The sequence below is a fragment of the Diadema setosum genome, chromosome 5 (assembly GCF_964275005.1).
Source record: "Diadema setosum chromosome 5, eeDiaSeto1, whole genome shotgun sequence".
NCBI classification, from domain to species: Eukaryota; Metazoa; Echinodermata; class Echinoidea; order Diadematoida; family Diadematidae; genus Diadema; species Diadema setosum.
Window position 1 is genome coordinate 25,601,073 of NC_092689.1, and position 22,368 is coordinate 25,623,440.

At 39.3% G+C, this 22,368-nt stretch overlaps 2 protein-coding genes across 5 annotated transcripts in view; both read left to right on the top strand.

Annotated features, from left to right (window-relative positions):
- Positions 1-22,368, top strand: part of LOC140228650 (large ribosomal subunit protein bL21m-like) — a 148,025-nt gene that overhangs the window by 70,283 nt on the left and 55,374 nt on the right. The gene's annotated exons all lie outside the window — the stretch shown is intronic.
- On the top strand, positions 1,119-21,057 carry LOC140228647 (nuclear receptor coactivator 4-like). Of its 4 annotated transcripts, none has more exons than XM_072308896.1 (8): positions 1,119-1,165; positions 10,375-10,578; positions 14,232-14,461; positions 14,828-14,978; positions 15,603-15,762; positions 17,272-17,473; positions 17,739-17,856; positions 18,240-21,057. In XM_072308896.1, the coding sequence occupies exons 2-8, from the start codon at positions 10,459-10,461 to the stop codon at positions 19,161-19,163; spliced, it is 1,905 nt and encodes a 634-aa protein (XP_072164997.1). In that variant the 5' UTR covers positions 1,119-1,165; positions 10,375-10,458; the 3' UTR covers positions 19,164-21,057. The 4 variants fall into 4 exon arrangements, with proteins under 4 accessions (XP_072164997.1, XP_072165000.1, XP_072164999.1 ...); XM_072308899.1 differs by having other exon boundaries at positions 15,606-15,762; XM_072308898.1 differs by having other exon boundaries at positions 1,138-1,165; positions 10,380-10,578.

Below are 22,368 nucleotides of genomic sequence, written 5' to 3' on the forward strand. Positions count from 1 at the left end.
TATATATTTTTTTTTCTATTTTTAAAGAAACTATCTTTTACAGCGCCCCCTACATTACTTTAGTTATGATTATTTTTTTATTGTAAAGTTCAACAAAACCCAACTATTGCCCACTTGCAGTTCATGGTTACCTAAGATAAGTGCAACATAATCATCACATGGGAAGTGAGTCACTTCCATACGTACTCTGTATAGACTTAACAAAGAAAAAAGTAAACATGAAGTCAGATCTGTCCATTTCAATAGTTTCATGCCTCACTTTAAGCAAAGCATGTCTCAAATAGTGTTGACCATTACCCGAAGTATATCTCAAATTTTGTTTATGCTGCACAGCAACAGCAGTAGGGCCTACAAGTTGTAGGCCTAAATGAAATATTCCAAACACTGTCGCATGTAGGCCTACTCAACAACAACGACAACAACGAACAACAACAACATAAGTAGGGGCTGATAGGTAACCATGAACTGCAAGTGGGCAATAATGATTTAGTTGGGTTTTGTTGAACTTTACACCTGTGTGGGGTTAAAAGTTTCCCACGGGTTAAAATAAGACAGCGGCAATTTCTGTAAGATTTTCAGTTATTTGAGTTACATTCCCACAGCAAAAATTGGCTAACATACCCCGCATTCCCCTATACGTGTGCAAGTGCGGCCTACTACGCCACTGATCTCTATATTTTGATCAGTAAATTTTGTTATCAGTGATCAAATTTACATGTCCCAGGGAGGTGGAATGCATGTCCTCACCGCAAGCGCTGGCACCAAACAGGGAGGTGGGAAGATCAAGAGACCTGCACCAAAGATCGTACATTATCTGAGTGTACGATCTTTATTAGCACCACAGAGCTGTACTGTATTTACGTACAGGTACATGTAGCTCTATGACTAGCTCACACAATAGTCACACCTACATCGTCCTTGCCAAATCTAATGAATGGATCGATTGCGCATGTCCGCCACCCCATGGGCGCAAGGCATGCGGTGAACGCATGTATGTCGTCCAAGCGCGATTGCGCTGCTGCGCGAGCGATGATTGATGCGATCCCATATGGCCCATGCGATCGATGCTGAACTACTTTTATGTCGTGTCGTGTGTATATACGGTGTATGTAGTGTGCTGACCGAGCTAACTGTACCCGGGCTGAGCAGAGAGGCCGTGCATTTTGTAAGTAAAAAGGGAATAGATCTATGCTGCATACATGGAAAACTTTCCTTTTAAATTATTGATACAATCTACATTATGTATATTTACGTAGCCTCTAGAGATAATGTTTTGGTAATCATATCTTGTAATCTTTATTTTTTTTTGTGTGTGTGGTTGGCAGTCCTTATTGACAGTCAGTCTGTTCGTTGCTGCTTGCTTGGTGCCGCTTCCGTCTACGGTACTCTACCTTTCAGTATACGTGCCAGCGGTTAAGTTGTAGCGAGTCGCCGGCAAGATTTACCCACAATTTACCCAACTTTTTTTTTATAGAAATGAGACAACTGTTGATTTGATGTGTTTACAAGCATTTATTCTTCAAATCTGCGGGTTCATAAATAGGCATATTTAAAGGCAGACATTACACAAAATAGGATATTGAACACCTACAACTGTTCTCCCATCGCCCCGGCGACCTACTTGGAGAAAAGGTCAATCGTATTGTTCTCGTATCATTGTGCCTACGTGTGATCGTCGCGGTGTGCAATGGCGTTCCCTTTTTCGCTCTTTCCCGGTTGGTGATGCACAGTGAATTGCCAAAATGCACTGCCATGCCAGAAGACGAAGAATAGATTCTAACAAGAGCAGTCTCTGAATTGAGTAAATTTTCTAACAAGTCTTGTTTGGCAATCAGCCTGTCACTGTCAGATTGGGTTTGGTCACAATATTATTCTGAGATGAGTTTTAATAGACTAACGTTACAATAGAAAGAGTAGAAATAGATCTAGGCCAGGGCAGGGCCTAGGCCTATAAGTTTAAAGGGATTGTATAGTTTTGGTTGAGACCTAATTTCAGGTTTCTTACATTTTTTTTTTTTTTGTGAGATAATGAGAAACCTCTTATGAAATATGAAAGAGCATGTAATTCTATGGGGAATTCAATGTTTATTTGATGAAAATTGGTTTTGAAATGGCTGAGATATCCAAAAAAGGGTGATTCTAATAAAGTGTGGGACCCACACTTTATTACGATCGTATTGTTTTGCTTTGTTTTTGGATGTTTCAGTCATTACACACCCGATTTTCATCAAATAAACCTTGAATTCCTCTTAAAATGGTATGCTCTGTACTATATTATAAGAGTTTTCTTGGTATCTCGCAAAAAAGTTAAAAGCCCAATTCTCATCTCCACCAATACTGTACCATCCCTTTAAGATTTAGAGTAGACATGGTTCTAACGTTAGTCTAACGGTTACAGGGCCGAAATCAAACTAGACACCCCTACAAAAGGTCATGTGAAAATGATTAAACTGTACATTTTCACTGTAGAGTTCTACACCTGTATCATGGAAATGGTTCAAGGCATCTTCATGAAACTTAAAGGAAACCAAAACCCAAAGAGAAATGTGGATTGAGTGAAAGCAGCAACAGAACACATCAGTGAAAGTTTGAGGAAAATAGGACAATCAATGCAAAAGTTATGAATTTTTTAAAGTTTTGGTGTTGGAACCACTGGATGAGGAGACCACTAGAGGTTATGCCATATGATGTCATGTGTGGACAACGATATAAAGAAAATATAAAGGGAATTCCGCAAAAATTCATTTTTCATGAAAATTGCACATTCCATCAACTTGGTACGGACATACAGAGTTATATGTCAAGGGTAGTAATTACTCCCCCTACTTTCTGAAAGCGGTAAGTCAAGTGCTTTTTCATTATGCTAGAAAAGTGAAAACATGTTGAATTTTCGTTATAAATATTTTCTTTATAATCATTGTCCATACATGATGTCATAAACTCAAGTAGTCTCCTCATCCAGCAGTTCCAACACCAAAACTTTAAAAATTCATAACTTATGCATCAACTGTCCGATTTTCCTCAAACTGTCACTGATGTGTTCTACTAATGTTGCTGCTTTCACTCAATCTGCATTTCTATTTGGGTTTTGGTTTCCTTTAATACTACAGTGTAGTGCACTTGTCAATGTAATGACTCACCCCACTACCCCCGGACATGGGTGCATCATTCCTCGTTTGGTCTGTCAAATTTGTGACCCAGGTGTTCATCATTTTACCAGCTTTGTCCGTCAAATTTTTGACCGAGGGGTGCGTCAAAATCCCATCATTGTCGATCAAATTTTTGACAGAGGGGTGCGTCATGGTACGTCACTTGGCTATGGAAAATAACACGCATTATTTTGAACCGAGGGGTGCGTCATGGTACGTCACTTGGCTATGGAAAACTGCACACATTTTTGCACGCTACCAGCAGTACAGGATACGTTTGTATCGCGAGTGAAATTACAGTGAGCGCTTTCCCGCGGCAAGTGAAAATCAAAGTCGGGAAGCATTTTGGAATAAGAGGGAAAAATGCTTGCCAGAATCTGGCAAGCAAATAATTTAGAAGCCACCCTTTCTCCGCACATTTTCCCTCCAATAAACCCATGAAATCATGCATACGCAATCTCAAACCAGGGACTGTTCAGCGATGTAACAATTTCAACCTTACTGCCGAACACTTAGTGCCTATTGCATATTGCGATGCAACACGTACCAACACACATTGCTATCGAAGAAAGTTCGTTTATATTCCAATACAATGTGCGTCTAAATAATGTTCTGTGCATGTGGTGACAAAGGCGAATTTTTGACAGTTAGGCTGCGTTTACATAGAAGTATACTATTCGGGTATTCGGGGCTTGTTTTCGAGGGCACGCGAATCGCTTGAATCGAACGATAGGATTTCCTCACACCGGTTCACATAAGAGGGCACTATTCGAAAGTACCGAATACAGTCTGCGAATAGCTGCGAATAGTATAGCAAAGTGGGAATCGAGCTTGTTCGATTTTCTTGCAGCGTATACCGTCTCTCGTTTATGAAATAATGACAATTTTGGTCTGGACTTGCCCCTTAGCAAAATTAAGCATGCAGACTGATAGTCTGATGCAGTTTAGAAATTGTTAATAAGATTTGCTGGGATGTAGGAGGAAGAAATCCTCACTGCATGGGATGGTGAGTTGACGGTGCGGGTGATGGTGCACTCGGTGCTCGAATAGCGAATACCGAATACTTCTATGTGAACGCAGCCTAAAAGAAGCGGCAGCAGAAGAAACTGCCTGCCGCATGCCATTTTCTGCTCGCGGGATGCAATATTTTTTTTTCCCAGGATGGGAAAGTCACTAGTGTGTGTAAAGTCTACGGCAGTCTACTGACAAAAAACGTCTGAAGCCTAAGACTATAGGCAGACAAATTCTGTTTGCATACTTCATAAACCCAATGACCACCAATCTCGGCTGCTCCTCGCTGTGGCACGATGTGTTAGCGCTCTGATCATGGAGCTACCAGCGTTTAAAAGATGGACGGTGGTTCGAACCCTAGGCTGGGTTTTGCTCAACATCTTGTTTTCATTTTTGCTCTTAATTTCTAAAGTGTATTAAGTTTGTAACGGTTTATTCCGTCAGGCTTAGAGAGAGTAATAAAGTCAAAGACTTGATAGTTATTCTTTATCCAAGTCACCAAGACAAATAAATGCCTTTCCCATCCTGGGAAAAAAAATATCGCTCGCGGGATAGCTCGACAAGACGCGCGACGCTGTTTAGTACGCACCCGCTGTGCGAATCTACGTACAGCGGCAACTGGCTCGCGGGAATGCCGTAGCGTGGTGTGTACCTGTGCTGCAGTATGCATCCACCGGACTAGCAATAGCCGCGCACACATAGCGCATCGGCACACATGTGTTTGTATTGTCATGTACATGTATGGATTGCATGCACAGAATACATCTAGGTACTACAGTGCACTCCCGTTATAACGAAATGCTCGGGACCGGCAGTTTTCTTTCGTTATAACGAAATTTCGTTATAACCGAACAAATACAATATATAACAAAACCAAGGAAACCACGCATATATCATGTTCTGTTTGTTGAATACTCATATTACACTGCGCAGCTATGTGAAACGGGATGGTACACGCTACCTTTTAAATTTCGTTTGGATAATCACATTAAAGAGAGCATAAAATTGACGGAAACTGTGCGTGACACACGGAGCGAACACAGCGTGATGTGAAGCGTTCGCTCATGTTTGTTCTGGTACATATTTTCGAAAGCTATCCGCATTTCGTTATAACGGAGCACATTTCTTTTATTTTTCTTTGTCCTTGGGGCTCGGAAAAGACTTCGTTATAACGAAAATTTCGCTATAACCGTGTTCGTTATAAGCGAATTTCGTACCATAGACATTAATGGCGATAATTTTGGGACCAGACATTTTACTTCGTTATAACGAAATTTCGTTATAACCGTGTTCGTTGTAACGGGAGTGCACTGTACTAACTGTGCTGTACGGAATATCGTAGCAGCAGCGTGATGTACAGTGAATGACGGTACGGTGCTTACAGGGCCAGGGTAAGGGAAACTTGCCAAAACTTTTACAAATTATGTTAACGAACCAAAAGAAAATGAAATTGCTTGAATAAAATGTATGCAAAAATCGTTTCTGTACTTTCGGGGGTGCGTCAAATGTACTGAGGATGTCCGTCAAAAAAGTGACCGAGGTGTGTGTCACTTTCAACGTGTTGTCCATCAAAAAAGTGACTGTGGTGTTCGTCACTTGCAGCGTTTTGTCCGTCAAAAAAGTGACTGTGGTGTCCGTCAAAAACCCGTGTTGTCAGTCAAAAAATGACCATGACGCACCCATGTCCGGGGGTAGTGGGGTGCGTCATTACATTGACAAGTGCATTTAACTAGACCCTATATGGTTCTAACACTGTTACATGTACAATGTATGGTTGGTCCTACTACTCATCAACCGCCTAATTTCTATTTGCCTGATAAGACTATTTAACACTGAAATTCAGTTTAAAACAAGTTTGACCTACGTGATTGAGAAAATCCAGCACTATCAAATGCTGTTGTTCCCTTTTCAATTCGAAGTTTCAGTGCAAAAATATCCCTGTCGAACTTGAGTGCCCTCTTTTCAGCTCCTCGCGGTGCCACTCCTTTTTTAGATCGACCGCTGTTTTTGTATTGACAATGCACACAAACCGAGTTGTATTGAACACCGTGTTGTACGAAGCTTGTTAGAAAATGCATTGACATCACATTACGATTCAGTTAAAATATTCATTCGAAATTTTGTCCTTGATTAAAACCATTAATGAGCAGTGAATTTTTGCGTTTTCCCACACATCCTCATCAATGGTCAAAGCCAATACATTTTTACGTGCTCTACGCGCAGTGCAGTGCATACTAGGCGTTCTGTGCGCCAAAACTACTGTACGCGGTCGGTTTAAAAAAGGGTGGTCGATGTGTAGTAGAGCTACCATGCCATGCCATTACATGTACTATTGCCCAAGAGTGATTCTTCTGGGAAGTTTTGGTCATGAGGTGAAAGGTCAAGGGTCAAAGGTCAGGTCGAATACTGTAAGAGTGGAAATTTTCGCGATGTTGAAATTTTCGTGCATTTCGCGCAACCAGAAACTAGCATGAACTTAAAAGCATGCAAATATTTTGCTTGCCATATGTTCCAGCAGTAGATCTAGTTTTATGTCTTCGTTCCGCGGATTTTCAAACGCGCGAAACTCTTCTCACCTGGCTGAGTGCGAAAAATTATTCACGCGAAAATATCCATTTTTACAGTACTAACATTACACTATTCTATCCGTACATGTACCTTGGAAATGATTCAATAGCCGTGGTTGCACTATGCAAACAAGTACACAGCCAGTGTACAAGTTGTACATGTGTAGTTTGCTTCCCGATAACTTCCAGAAGTTTTAGCACGCAGTCACACTACAGACAACTAATACCCCTTTCCCGCTGAAGGAAATCTTCCCCGGGTGCCCCCGGGGGCACCCGGGGAACCCCGCAGTGTGAAAGGAATCTCGGTTGAAACCTAGGGGAAGCCTAGGTGAAACACCGATTAAATTTTGGGCATTTTTTACCCTAGAAGCGTCCAGGGTAAACACCAATTGTTCACCGGGGAACCACCGGTGGTTCACCGAGGAACGCCCAGCGTGAAAGGTTGTCTCGGTTAAACACCGGGGGAAATATGCAAATTATGTCAAAGCTTATGTTTTGTTTCTGGTCATGCACACGTTTTTCGCTAGCTATCGCGCTCTCCCAAATTAATCCACACGTAATTTGTGTATACCCATGTAAATACACGCACGACTACAGGAGTATGTCGTTCGTGTGACTTTCACAGCCGCGACGGCATTGTTGTACAGTATTGCATCTTGGTGTTGTATCGTCTACGCATGCCGTATACAAATAAACTGAGCTGATTAGTTAGAGTGTACTCGAGTTGCCGTGTCTTCTTCTTGTTCTTTGATTCCTCTTCCAGTCTGGTACGCTGATGAGTCTCATCCGTCTTCGTACTCGACTATACTGCTGCGATTGCAACTCACATCACTCGGTTTCTGAACAGTCCGAGTTGATTCAGAAGCATCAGTGACACAATGATAGCAAATTCCATTCTATATTTTTTCTCTCTTTTTTTTTTTTTGTATACAATAATGAGCTGCAAATATCGCGAATTTCAACACTGAGCAATGAAATGAAGGCCCTCCGAAAATGCGAATTACGATCGATAGTGGTGATATAGAGAAGTTACGAGTACGGAACCACTACGCACTGTAGTACAGTATCCACCAGACCATGTTCAAATTGGCGCGCGAATCGCGCCATTATTACACACTTCAGCTGGGATCGGCCGCGGTACGAGCAGAAAACACATCTAGGGGAGAGTTGCATAACAAAATTCACCGAGAGCATTGTCGTTGGTGTGAAACGACGGCAGTGAAAATTTCACCGAGAGGTTCCCCAGTGAATTCACCGGGGAATCCAACGGTGGTTCACCGAGAGGGGCAGCAGGAAAGGGGTATAATGGTATGCATAGTTTCAGTGATAGGAAACTACCCATACTTCCTGCTCTCACAGGAAGAAAACGCAGATACACTACAGCTTACAAAACAATGCACAATGTTTGTAAACAACACAAATGGATCTAAATAAAATGTATTATGGTGTCATAAAATTCTCAAATTTTCAGCCAAATGCAGTAAAGCTTCTCAAAATTATGCATAGTTTTGCAAGAAGTGAGAAACTTCACAAGTGCATGCAGGAAGTTTCACTGGTATCTTCTCAAGAAGTATGCATTCATACTGCCCAAACAATGTGAAGCAAAATAATAGGTAGTGGTAGTGAAACTCTACATGTACACATAGATTTTTTTTTTTTTTTCCCGTGTTAAAAAAGTTAGAAAAATAAAGGTTCAGGAAAATGTGAAAGAAAAGTTGAACATATGCAACTTACAAATTTGTAGGTAGATATCAAACTTGGAACTGCCTTTTAGTTTAAGAAAAAAAAAAAGTTTCAATGAAAAGTTACATGTGTTTGCACTAAATGGTGAATATTAGTTGCCATGACATATTTGTGTGCATACATGTAGTTGAAGTGATTTGGTTTGTGGACAAAAATATGAAAATGATGTACATACTCATGTAGTATGTACGTGTAAGTTACGTACATGTATTAGTGTAGCAATAAATACCTATTTTATTAACTCTTTATGTGCCATGGCGTAAACCCTCTGTGTGCCACATTATTTTGGGTCAAATTTTCGATTTTTAGATTTTCACTCGTTTCGATAGTAGACATTCCATACTACATATTCTGAAATTCTCAGTGTGTAATTCGGTGTAATTTTTACGTAGTTAATCACTTTTGTAGAAGTATGTAATTCCATTTGTGAACATTATTTGTTTTCCCCATAGACGCGTGTGTTAAACAGGCAATTCGACAGTTCGGTGACCGCGCGTACTAGTACGCGCGGTCACCGAACCAACGAATCAGTGCGCATTGACTTGCGTGTAGTTTTTGAGATTCAACAGTTCATTGACCGCGCGCACAGTGCGCGTACTATGTAATACATGCGTTGACAATAACAACGCTCAATGTACATGTACATATGAACACACATGGAAAATGACAACGTTCTTTGCAGACCGAAAATACATGCATGAGGTCTTTGACGATTTCCCGATTATTTGTTAACAATACAATTCGATATAAACTTCACAAGTTAGAGCAAGAATTTAAGTCTGATGTACTACAAAAATAATTGGAAATTATAGACATGAAAGTGTAGCAACCATAAGTCAAAAATGGGTTAACTTCAAACACGATTTTCTCCAATTGTCATTCTTATGCAAACCTGAGGGATTCGTCGGTTCGTGTGACCGGCGACGATACTATAGGTAGTCATGCCTTTGGAAAACATTCTGTTTTTCAAATCTGTGTAACTTTTATAGATTTCTGTTATCCTGGACATGAAGTGAGAAAAGTTGTAAAGAAAATGCCAAGCTTTGCTTTGATGTAAATTGTATAACAAATCTACTGTACATGTATGATTGTTTGTTTTTTTTTCAAATGACCAGTAGCTACATTGTTGTAGATACATGACTTTTGCACACAAATCAGTGAGAAAAACTTTGAATTTACTCACAAATCCAGTTGGGAACACCACTTGATAGTCAATCACCACATAAACTGCAAGCTACATGTACACATGTGACAGGAATGGAATCGCAAGAAAGGCTTTCATTGTACGTTGGCATTTTGTGATTTATCTATCTGTTTCGGCAGGTTTGTGCATTTTAGCAGAATATGCGAACTTGGCACACACTCGACTTGAGCCGGGCATGCGAACGTGGCACATTTAAGAGTTAAAGATTCGTTGTTGCCCAATTATTGCAATATAGGAAGAAAATGAATAATACAAATGTTTCCATCTTATTTCATTGTTTAAAAAAAAGAAAGAAAAAAAGAGTGGTTTGTACAGTTTGTACGTTGATGATGTACATGGAGACTTGAGAGGCCAAGACGTAGTCACATCATCTAATTACGTCATTTGGCTCCTACCCATCTCTATTCCAGAACTTTGAAATTCATCGTGATACTTTATTATTGTCCTCTAGCATTCTGTTTGACTCTGTACGGTACATAAATCTAAATGACAGCCAGCTTCAACATGTTGTAGAATTGCTCTTCGAAACATGAAAACCTCTTTACATTGTATATATATATAAACGTTTGTATACATAGTGCATATGTACACTTATCACTGTACCCAACCCATCACCGTTCTCTCCGCATTTTACTAATGTATACACCTAGTTACACTAACATTGTGTGTGTGAACTTTCGTACATACCGTATGCATGCAGTGCAGAGCTGGAAGGGCTACCCATCCAAGAATAGAGACCTCACATTTCTGTCCTGTGAAACTTGGGTGACAGTTCGGCTGAAGCATGGACTCTCGTAAGCAGTGCAGTGCCCTACAGAATCTTGAGCAGCGTCTGGCCCAGATTCAAAGTGCCCTGACAGACCTTGATGAAATCCGGGAGCAGCTACAAGATAATGCTTCAGAGGCAAGGATTTCAATTTTTACTGATTTTACATGTTTCAGTCACTCACACTAATGATTTAACCAATCTGTAAGATATATGCACAATACACATGTAATCTTTGTGTGTACAGTACACATAGTAACTTGGGAACGCCAGCAAGTATTTGAGTCTTACGTGAATGGCATAGTGCACTTTGACAGTGATTGATTATACTTTGCGGTACCTGTAGTTCGATTATGGTGGTACCAATATAGAGATTTTTGTGTGAAATTTGTCAGTGAAATTTTGTCAACTTATATACACTAGGTGACAAGTTGTCTAACAAAAATTTATTTGTACAGAGGAATAACAAATGTAAGGCTATGAAGGTAACTTTGGAACTTATTTTCATCAACTTTTATGATTAATTGACACATATGATGTCGACATACATTGTACATTGAAAGTAGAGTTGACCGTACTTGATTTTATTCACTCTCACCAGTCTGAGGCAGTGTGATGAATGACCATGATGCCATGGTTTCTAAATGAATTCATACATTGTACATTAAAACCACAGAAATAAGTACAGCTGTATGTACATCTGAGGCATTAGGTTCATATAATCATTTAGGCATTTATCAATCAAAGTACAGCTGTATCAGTGCTTGAAAATGTTGGTTTTATGACTGGTCCATTGAGCCAGGGAGATTGAGCTGTCTTGGTTCTTAGTTGGTAAAAACAAAAAACAAAAACACACACACACACACACACAAAAAAAAAAAAAAAAAAAAAAAAAACATGTTTGCCTGTTGTAGTTCTTCCCTCCCACTTATGAAATGGATATGATGCCTATAAAGTTTTGGCTTGCTGTTACATATACAAACTACACATTTACAGATGTTGGAAAACTACATACTGTATGTTATCTCATTTTACTGTAAGGCAGGAAGGATTTACATACAGTGCGTCTTATTTATTCTTTTGATTAGACTAAAGTGCATGACTTCTTGCACGAGTCAAGTCAGTTACTGTAAAAATTGAAATTTTTACACATTTCATGCAACCAGAAACTTGTGCAAAGATAAAATCATGCGAATATTTTTTGCTTGCCATGTGTTCCATTAATTATTGTTTTGATTCTAATGAATTAAAAACATACACAAACAGAAGGAAACTGACCAGAAATTATTACAATTTATTAGTGGAAAAATGAGCAAAGAAAATGGGATTCCATCTACCCTAACCCTAACCCAAGACCTCCAGATGCTAGCCCGGTGCTCTCCCGACTGAGCTATAGAAAATCCTAGTACTGTGTTCGTCCCAGAAACCCTTCATTCTCAATGCTCGAATGGTCAGAAGCTATAGCAGTATGTATGTGTCTGACACACACCCACACACTTAAACCTGATATAAACTTGAAGGATAATTCAACTTGGGGATAAGTGTGAGGGATCACCGAAGTGATGCAGCTTTTTGAGTATGTAACAGACGCAAACAGAAGGAAGCTTACCAGAAATAAATATAATTTATGAGTGGAATTGATATCATTTTAAACTCAATTTGAAATGTGTTAAAGTCATCTCACCTGGCTGAGTGCAAAAAATTACTTGCATAAAACTATCCACTTTCAAAACACACAGTACCAACAAACTGAATCTGCAAATGACATTCCACATAACAGGAACATATCAAATCATTGGCTAATGCAATAAGGGGTACAGATGCTGACATACAAGATTTGTACATTGCACATGTACATTTGTATGTTGATGGAAGGACTTACAAAATGTATCTTGTCACACTGTATATGAGTGGTTGAGTTTACGAAAGAACTTACCTTGATTAGAGGTGGGCTTAAAAAAGAACTTACCTGGACCTATTCCCACATCATGGTTTGAAACTTAGTTGTTTATGTTGATCCTTCAAAGTAGAACAAAAACTTCTGGCCTCTGTACTGCAATACATAGCATGCACTGTTTCTATCTGAGATTGTCATTGCTTGTATAGTATCAGTTTCCACAAGAGAAATGTCAGCTATTGCCAGGTTTCCAGGAATAGCATATGATGTCACCTCACCTGTATTAACATCAATGTGGAAGTTTAGCCAGTGCCATAAAGGGAAGGAGAGACAGTCACATGCTAAGATTTAAGCCAATAGCAGCTGTAGTTCCAGAATCACTTCTTCCTGCCAAATAGGCCAGGAAATCCCAAACCTTTGAGGCACACACAATATCTGACCATCTGAGTTCAGTACTTTCTGTTTTCTTGCCCTTCAGAGACAGGCACAACGCCCTCTGATCACTGATATGTGTAAATATCACCTAACATTAAAAACTGAAGGATTTACACCTTCTCTAGCCTAGGGTTATGAAAAGTGAATGTACAAATTAGTACTCCTTTGTTACGAAATACACGCACTGTAATGACATTCTGTTGCAATGCTCATTGTTTCACTGAGAGCACAATTACTGCATCTGGTCTCTTGAAATGATTATCTGTCATTATTACTGCTAAGATAAGGTGCAGATTTGCATGTAAACTTTCTTTTGGGTTCAGCTATAAAACTTGGGAAAATTCATGGTCTTTTTAGTGATTTATATGCAATCCTGTATGCACTATGTATCTACAGCAGAAAGTGCTCAGAGAGTCACCATCAAGGCAGCTAATTTCTACCAAATATTGCTCATCAATGGAAGCAAAGTTCCATGAATCCGATACATGTAAACTTAACCATTGAGAATTCCTGCTATTCAGAAATATAGTTTGTCACCCTGTACAATTTTAGACCTTGTTATGAGGTTGTCCTGTATTTTCAGGTCTTTGCCCAGAATTAAGCTGCTGACATAATGCCTTTGGGTGGTCCATGTGTCAGTTGTGCCTGTCCCAGGTCTGATTACAATTTTTAAAAAGGTAGAAGTGCTCAATGTATTTTCATGGTACATAGCTTTGGTTACAGGAGGGAGGTGAGATTCACCTCCCTGGTTTACAATGCTATAATCTAGCTGAGGTGTTAAATATGCTGATTCAATTCTCGGCAAAATCCCTCAAGATCAAAGGTCAAAAGTCACTGAACTTTGGCTAAAAGTGACATATTTATGCTGTAGCTTCATCTTTGAACGCCAGTTATGATTTACATTGTAATTCAGTAGGAAGGGCAAGGATAAATACATCATTTCCAGGATAATTTTGCAATGATTATCAAATTATGTCAGAGATAACATGTGTACCTTCCAATGCAACAACAACCAAAATGGGAGCTTTATTCAGCTATGGAGCTACATTGTAGTTATGTCTGGTGGTGATACAAGTTGGTGGACAAAGCAGAAATAATAGTATGTTGACAGTTATTGCATGTTCAAACATACACTGTACATGTATTCAACGAGTATTACAGGCAAAAGGTCAAGGTCAAAGGTAACCAGAACTTAAATAGCAAAGATGTCATTTTCTGGCTTTGAATTCAACCAGCTTCAGGGCCAGTGGCAATACCATGTAATGTATTTTTGAGCTTTTAAGAAAATTGTGTCCAATCTGTATGTACATATGTATCTCAAACTTTTTGCCTTGAAAATCAAACAAATAAAAAAAAAAAAACATGTCAGCAGAAACATAATCTTCTTTGTGTTTGTACATATTGGTGTATAGTTTATTGTTGCATAATGTGTGCTTGTTGATTTTCCATTCATTTTCAGACAAAGGGAGATATCCAGCTCTGTTTCAGTCGACAGTTTGAAAGCCTGCGCTGCCGAGAAGTGCATCTTCTCAACCAGGTTGACACCATTCACCAAGTTAAACGGGAACACTTTCAACTCCAGGCAGAGGAACTGAAGAGAGAGTTGGGAGCTCTAGAGATACTTGTGAACCAAATCAAGTTTGGCAAGGCAGCAGTGTCTCTTCAGGAAGTGGATAACATCATGAAACGGTAAGAGAATTAAAGAAAAGGAAAAATTAAAGAAAAAAGTCACCAAATATTCTGATGACTGTTGCAATGTTTTGAATGTAGAAGACTGTTAAAATATGTTGAATATAAACCATATCAGTCCACAGAAAAAAAACCCACAAACTCTGCAATGATATACAGACCCAGTTTGGGAATATTTGAGCTTTCTTTTTTGATTATTTGACCTTTGTATAAGTATCGTGTGATCATAGAAATATTTTCTTGATAAATAAAAATAAACTTCACCAAATATTAAGGCAGTAGTGAAGAGGTGTTCTCCTGTACTTATGTGCAATAGATTGTGATCAGCTTTCTTTTTTATATTATCCACAAATTAATATCATGCAGATTTCGGCAGCTGCAATTGGCACACGATGAGGATGCTGCTCTCCAGTTTGAGGGGAATTCCAAGGCTATGAAGAAGGCCATTCTGTCTTTCGGGAGTGTGAACCCCAAGCGCCCTCGCATTGAAAAGGACAATGAAACCTCTGCACCAAGAGTGAGTGTTGCCTCTTGACCAGAGGGTGTATGTCTGAATTGAGCACTTCTTCATGCACCTTTTGAGAAAAACAAACAAACTTAGTCTGATTCAACCCTTTGTAGAATGCCAGAACTGTTGCTCTGTTTTGTTGTTATGTTACATAATTAAAGTAGTGCAAAATGCAGATCCATATAAAGTGAGTAATATATACAGTCAACTCTGCATAAGCTGATGGCATATATGTCAAATTATGGCCTAAGTCACTGAAAACAAAAAGTTCAACTGTACATACATAGCCTACGTGTTTGTTCCTCTGTACACGCAGAAGTCGATGCATTTTCCTCAGTCCTGTCAAGATCAGGGGGGCATTTCATGAAGGAACTTGTCAGATAAAATGTCCGACAAGTCAATTATATCCGACAAGTTTTGAGAAATCAGCCAATCAGACTAAAGAATTTCTCAAAATTTGTCGGATATAATTGACTTGTCAGATATTTTATCCGACAAGTTCCTTCATGAAATGCCCCCCAGCTTACGCCAAGATTATTGTACATCATTTACCATTGAATGCTGATGAACTTTGTAAGATTATATGATAATGAATCGTATGTTCATATTGTTGTGCCATATTGTGTTTTGCAGCAGATCATGAAGCCATTTGAAGAGTTTGCTGGTTCTCAGGTGTGGCTGAGAGAGCGTTCAGGACCAGATGATGGTAACATGGATGAAATGCCCTGCATCATCTATCCTGTTTTTCTGGAGGAAACCGACAAAAGTGCATGGCTCCTGAAGGGAAGCAATGGTAAGTTATGGACAGAGCAACAAGTTGAATATTTGATGTACAAGTGTATAGGTTGGCACAAGACATGATGGGGTGGGGGATTTTGTGAAACTAGATCAGTCTACATTTAAGAGCAAGCAATATTTGTTAAGTTCACAGTGATTAGAAGGTGAAGAGTCATTGAAGTACCTGGTAAGTACCTGCTGGAAATACAGTCCTTTACCCTGCTCTTGGTGCTTGTAAAATGTAATTACTGTGTGGTATGTATTCAATATGAACTTCAGAGTACAGTTAAACTCGCATAAGTCGATCTTTTCGGGACTGAGCAAAACACATCGACTTCGGCGATTTTCGACTTGTGCGTAAGTCAAAAAAATCGACTTACAGTTTCACCACGCGTACATACATGTATGTATAATGTACATGTATGTTGTCTACTCTGGAGCCGAGAGCTGGAGCGGTGTGCCGCAGAACGGGTCGCCCGGCAGGGCCGCGGCTAACTTTGCATGGACAGTGCATTGGTATTGGCACAGGTCCGATTACTTTACACCCTTGTTAAACCTCGGGGAAGTGAATATGAACGATATTTGAGCAGTGATTGATTCTAGTTTACCATACCGTGGCTTGAAATGCGTGTAGAGGTGCAATTCTGATTTACCCGTGCCCGTAACTTTCCCCCTACTTTCCGCTTTGAAAACTCAGCAGCTTCATCCATTATACCACTCCACTGCACAGCGCTGCCAATGGCAAGCTACACTACAAGCTCAATACTGTAAGCTGTACATGTAAATGAACGCATGTGTACTGTACGAACGCTGTACATACGTAGCGCGACAGCTGACAGGGCTGTACCAGCGGACCTCAAAACACGAAGAGAGTTCCAACGATCCCATGATATCGCTTTGAATTTTGATTTTAGATCATTTTTTTTTTGTCACCTCAAACTCATCTGACAAACAAAATAATGATTGAGTAATAAATAATGAATAATAAATGACAGTGATTTATTACACAATAAAATCTTATTCGACTGAGGCACAGTGAATTCAGTGGTTTTTCCGTGAAAGTGTTCTTGGAATTTCATCGACTTAGGCGAGTATTCGACTTACAAAATTCGACTTTTGAGTGAATTAATACACGTAAGTCAATGGGGAAAAATTGGGACTTTTTAAAATCATCGACTTAAGCGATTATTCGACATATGCGACGTCGACTTAGGCGAGTTTAACTGTATTTGATTTCAAACTGTTTGCATTGTGTCTGTTGTGGGCTTGCCTTTTGTGAAACTTGGGGAAACAGCCTATCCTGATGAACTGTGTAGCAGTCAAATTGCCATCATTACATGGTTTGGGACTTGTTGATGAAAATGGTTTATTACTGTTAATTGTTGTGAGTATACGGAACCAAATGGGTAAAAAGTGAAAGTAAGTTGGGTGGGGTGTTTGTGTGAAGGCTGTACACATAGGGTTCCTTTTGCTGAAATATCATAGGTAATTCAAACAATACATGACTTAATATCCTTTTCTGCAGGTGACTTTGCAATGGTGACAGCAGATGATGGCGATGACACCAGTATGATGCAGCATGAGGATGGTGGAAGTGCTCATACTAAAGCAGTGGAGTCCTATTTTGCAAACATATTGAACTCACCAAATGTCACATGGATCAAACCCAAGTCTAACAAGGCACCAGTGGGAGTTAGCCGTCACCACCTGGAGAAGTCTGCTCACTTGTGAGTATTCTCTTACCTCAAGTTTTGTCACACAAGACAAAAAGATGTTTTATATTAGTTTGTTGAATTCAATAGCTAGAGTGATAACTGTGTAGTGCCTGAAAAGGAATAAGATATCTGTCGTTGTAATATTTATGTTTATGTCTATATAGATTTTGATACGTGTTAAAATATTTAATGAACAGACAAAGCAGTCAATATACTTAAATGTTGTGATGATCATAAGCTAATGATTTGTCTTACACGTGTATCTGCAAACCTTCAGTGTGTCGTCTGGTAGCACCAAGGATTGGCTGCGGAAGAGCCCAGCAAGTCCTCTGGAGGAGCAGCCCATGGAGGTCCAGGGGAACAACACTTGTAACACCAGTCAGAAGCCAGCTAAGGTGAGTCTTGTGCCTGATTGTCTCAGTAATTCCTGCATAGTTTCTGAATATATATTCAACTGTGGAGTTAGTGCTTTTTAGGAATAGGAAGTTCAAAATCAAATTTGTTCATGAAACACATATATGGGATGGAGAGAGAAATAACATGGGAAACGAAACCTATATTCAAACTGACGATTGCAATAACATTTGAGGTGTCAAGAGAGGCTGTATAGTGTGTTCAGACATGTATTCATATGATGTCATATGTTTGGTAAACTTTTTGTGCTGAAATTGTACTTTACGTGATTAGCTACGGTGGGCCCAAAGAATAGCAAAAAACTGTCCGTGTGTCCATGTGGTTGATGCATGTATTATCATTGTTTTGTGTTTTTTTTATGCAGGCAATTGAGATTGAAGATCTGGCTGACCTAGCTTGTGTTCAGGAGACCCCCACTCGAGCTACTGTCCCCTGTCAGCCAAAGTCCAGCCCTCCAAAACGAGGCAAGCAGGAGAAGAAAGCCTCTAAAGGAGATTGCAACCAAACTTCATGCTGCTCAACATCCTCCTCTGGTTCTTCTGATGAGAAGCCCTCATCTTCCCCAAGAATCGATGATGTATGCAAGGGAAATGAGAAATGCAAGTCTTTTGATGAATGTCTGTGTGATGAGAATTGCAGGGATACTGCAAAACCGAGCAACCACTTCACCGGTATCCCAGAGTCTTCCAAGAACCAGTGGCTCAAACGAGATCCACCCTCCACAGAGGGCTCACCAGCTGGAGCAGAAGTCGAAATGAAGAAGTCTGGTCAAGCCATGGATTGGCTTGTCTCAGACACCATTCCTACCAGCGACTATGAGTCCAGCATCATCTCTGGCTTCCTGAAGTGGAAGTTGGAGGAAAACCTGGCTTGGCTGAAAAAACCATCTGATGGATGCACATCAGCCACAACTACCAGGCTAACTTCGAGCAAGAAGCAGGAGGTTACCAAGTGGCTGCTGAAGAAAGGTGAAGATGACGAAGAGATGGGTACTGAAGATAATAAGACAGCCATGGAAGGCCAGAAGACAGAAGCCGAGTGGCTGATCCCAAGACCCTTGCTCTCTTCTGTTGCAGCGTTCAAGGAACCAGCAACTGATGCAACCAAGTGGCTGGTGAGCAGCGAGAAAACCAAGGCAGAGGAGGAACCCATGGCTATCCCTCAGCAGGAGGCCACAGAAAAGTGGCTTATGGCGCAGGCATCTGGATCTACTCTTTTTAAGACCAGAGCTGTTGGCTTTCCTTATTTCACCATTCCCATGGATGTCAACCAGTGGCTGCAAAAGTAAGGCAATCATTGTAAGAATTTATGAGTGAAAACTGGAAGTAAAGTGAGGGCCGATAATTTGGGTGCATTGTGTGACTGCTGCAGGGCGGAACCAGTAAATACTGTGCAGTACACTCCCGTTTTAACAAAGTCCTCAGGACCGCCGATTTTCATTCATTTTTGTTAAGCCTAAAATATATAAAGACATAATATATATATAAAAAGATATATAGATAATAAGTTTTGGACCTGAATTTTTACTTTGTTGCAATGAGAATTTTGTTGTAACTGTGTTCATATCAATGGGAGTGCACCAGCAACACCACAAACACTGCACTGTGCATTATTAGTCCACAGACAAAAATAAGTAATCATTGGCCAAGCTTGTGGAATAAAATGATTTCTTTCTGAATAGCTGTGTAATACCTGTTAAAAAGTATGATAAGGTTTGGGAAAACATTGCAGAAGTTTTTATTCTCAATATAATTATGTTAAATATAACATTACAGGTTTGGTTGCCATGATAGCAATTTGTAACATATGGAATTACCATACTTGAGTTCTGATACAGTAAACAACAACAACAAAAACCCCAAATATAAAGACTTTCATTATGAAACATGTGCTAGTCTGGATGTTTGTATTATTCCCCATCTGATCAGTGTTGAAAAGGCATATATGAGTAAAATTGCATTATCTACTGTCATTGTGCCAAGTACTAAAGCTCATTTTTCTTCACATTTTATGAAAGTAAAGGTCACAACGGCATGTCTATGTCACTATGTACTTTGTGCTTATAACTTCGGTTCATGTAACTATAAACTGAGCTAGCATTTGAAAAGCTACACAGAGAATGGTATATATCCTCGCACCGTTTTCAACAGCAAGAGTATACAAGTACATCACCTCTCCATATTATTTAGCACAGCTTTACATCATTGAGCTTTGGTTGTGATTTTTTGACACCCTCAAAATTTTGCTTGAATATGAGCCAGCCAAGTGCAGCGAAGTCAATGTTTTTAAGATAAGCTCTTAACTTCCTTATGTGTTGATATACGTAAGCTTGCTATGTTATAGAAGGGTTTTGTGCCATGTACAACACTGAATGTTTGGAAGATGGGAGTGGGCCCTATATCTTGGGAGCATTGCCATGGAAATGGCATACATGTACAAGAATCCACTTTGATTTAATGGCAGTCAGTGCATCTTAGAATTCTGAATAAAATATGCTACATCGTGCCACATGCCATATCATGGGGACTTGTCACTGTGATAAAATACAAGGCATCGTGCTACCAGTTCCAGATTTTATCTTCACCACCCATACAAATCCATAGGAATTACTAAGTGACAATATTTGCTATTTGCAGGTTGAGTACTGTGAAACACGATACATTCGTGGCATGAGAATTTAGCGAATTGGAGCCGACAACCTTTTTCGCGGCATGTCATTTTTGCGAATTGCCACTGGCATCCCATGCATATTGTGTAGACAAGAACTTTCGTGTGCATTTTATTTTTGTGAAATTAAGATGCACGCGAACATTCCTGGTTTTACAGTAATCAATTGTTATGGATGAATGTCACCAATATTGATGAATTTTTGGTGAATAGATCTCCCAAGATGAGCCATTGATACCAATGGCTCACACACACACACACACACACACACACACACACACACACACAATTCCTCACAATTCCTCACCATGTTCACAGAATGCACTGCTGTACATGACTGCAGAGATTTGCAGCATCACTCGTACTCAGAGTGTCTTGTTTTTGTGTGTTTTACTCTAAGCAGATGTGTTGTGTTTTGTCAAGTTGATCATGTATTGCATTGTACTGTGATAGGTGTATTTAACCAAATATATGAATTGTATTAAACATAAGTGCCACTTGCCAGATACTCAGTACTGCAGGTTCAGGAACCTCATACAGTTTGTCTTGCTGGTTGGTGTTTTGATTGGTGATAGTTATTGTGCTCATGAATATGAACATTTCAGCACTTGAAAAAACATATTATATAAGAAAGTTATATTTGCTACATACAGTGGTGTATGTATTGTGTCAGACATACTGCAGGTACAGGTATCTCGTATGTCTGTATGTGAGGAAGAGAGTGATATTGCAATTTGACACTGTGTAATGCTCCTTAAGAGACTTGCATTGTTTATTGCTTGATGAACTATTCTGCACATGAACACAAATTTTAGAGAGATAGTAACATTTTTATTGGGCCCAACACAGAGAATTTCAATTGTATATTTCCTTTTATTGTACTTGTGTGGAAATTAGATTTTTTTTTTTTAATGTTTTAATCTAACCCTAGTGGCATTTTACATAATTGATTGACTGACAATTGTGATGTTGTGATGCATAAAAGGTGGTGTAGCAGTGTAAGCCTAGTGGGTCTCTAAGGAAGCACATGTGGTGTGTATGAGTGGATATTGAGTTATCATGCTTGGTGTACTGAAACTAAGCGAGAGTTATCTTAGGTCATTTGGTTATGGAAAACAACTGCTTGTTAGAATATGACACTCAATTCCTCAATATTATAACATTCATATTTTAGAACATGTTGGGTATTTCAAGATCCATTATACATTTGCATAATTGAAACATCATGCTTGGTGAAACTGTGACAGTCTTACCATACTGCACGCAAGCATTCACAAATGAACAAGAAAAAAAAAAATTGAAGTGCAAATAAAGTTCCATTTCATGCCAGTAACCTTTGTTTGTACAGTATTGGTGCATTTGTGTGTGCTTTCCGTGTACACACTTGTGTACCCATGTGTTTAACATGTTTGTGTGTGTGTGTGTGTGTGTGTGTGTGTGTGTGTGTGTGTGAAAGAGAGAGAAAAAGGATTAGGCAGATGATTGTAATGCAATATTAAATGAAGAGTTTGTTTGCAAAAACCGATAAGTCCATATTTGTCAAATGGAGATATTTGCGATTAAAGGTCAAGAAAAATAAAGGGAATAATAAGAAAATTTTTGCTTCTTTTGACCATAACTTCAAAAATATACCGTTATATGTAGTGACCAATATATCATTTAAAAGGTATTATTTTGTACTTTATAACAGAGACCGTACTTCAAAATCTTCAAAAATGGACTTATCGGTTTTTGCAAACAAACTCTTCAAATGTTTCTTGGCCTGTTTCGATTTACTGTGGATTGTGTGGTCAATGTAAAATTACAAAACAAAGTATTCTTTGCAG

Excerpts from the sequence above, each read along its gene's own strand:
- LOC140228647 (XM_072308896.1), top strand. The coding sequence starts at position 10,459 with ATGGACTCTCGTAAGCAGTGCAGTGCCCTACAGAATCTTGAGCAGCGT. Across the intron at positions 14,462-14,827 it reads GTGGATAACATCATGAAACG|ATTTCGGCAGCTGCAATTGG; the intron begins GTAAGAGAATTA and ends AATATCATGCAG. Across the intron at positions 17,474-17,738 it reads CTGGAGAAGTCTGCTCACTT|TGTGTCGTCTGGTAGCACCA; the intron begins GTGAGTATTCTC and ends GCAAACCTTCAG.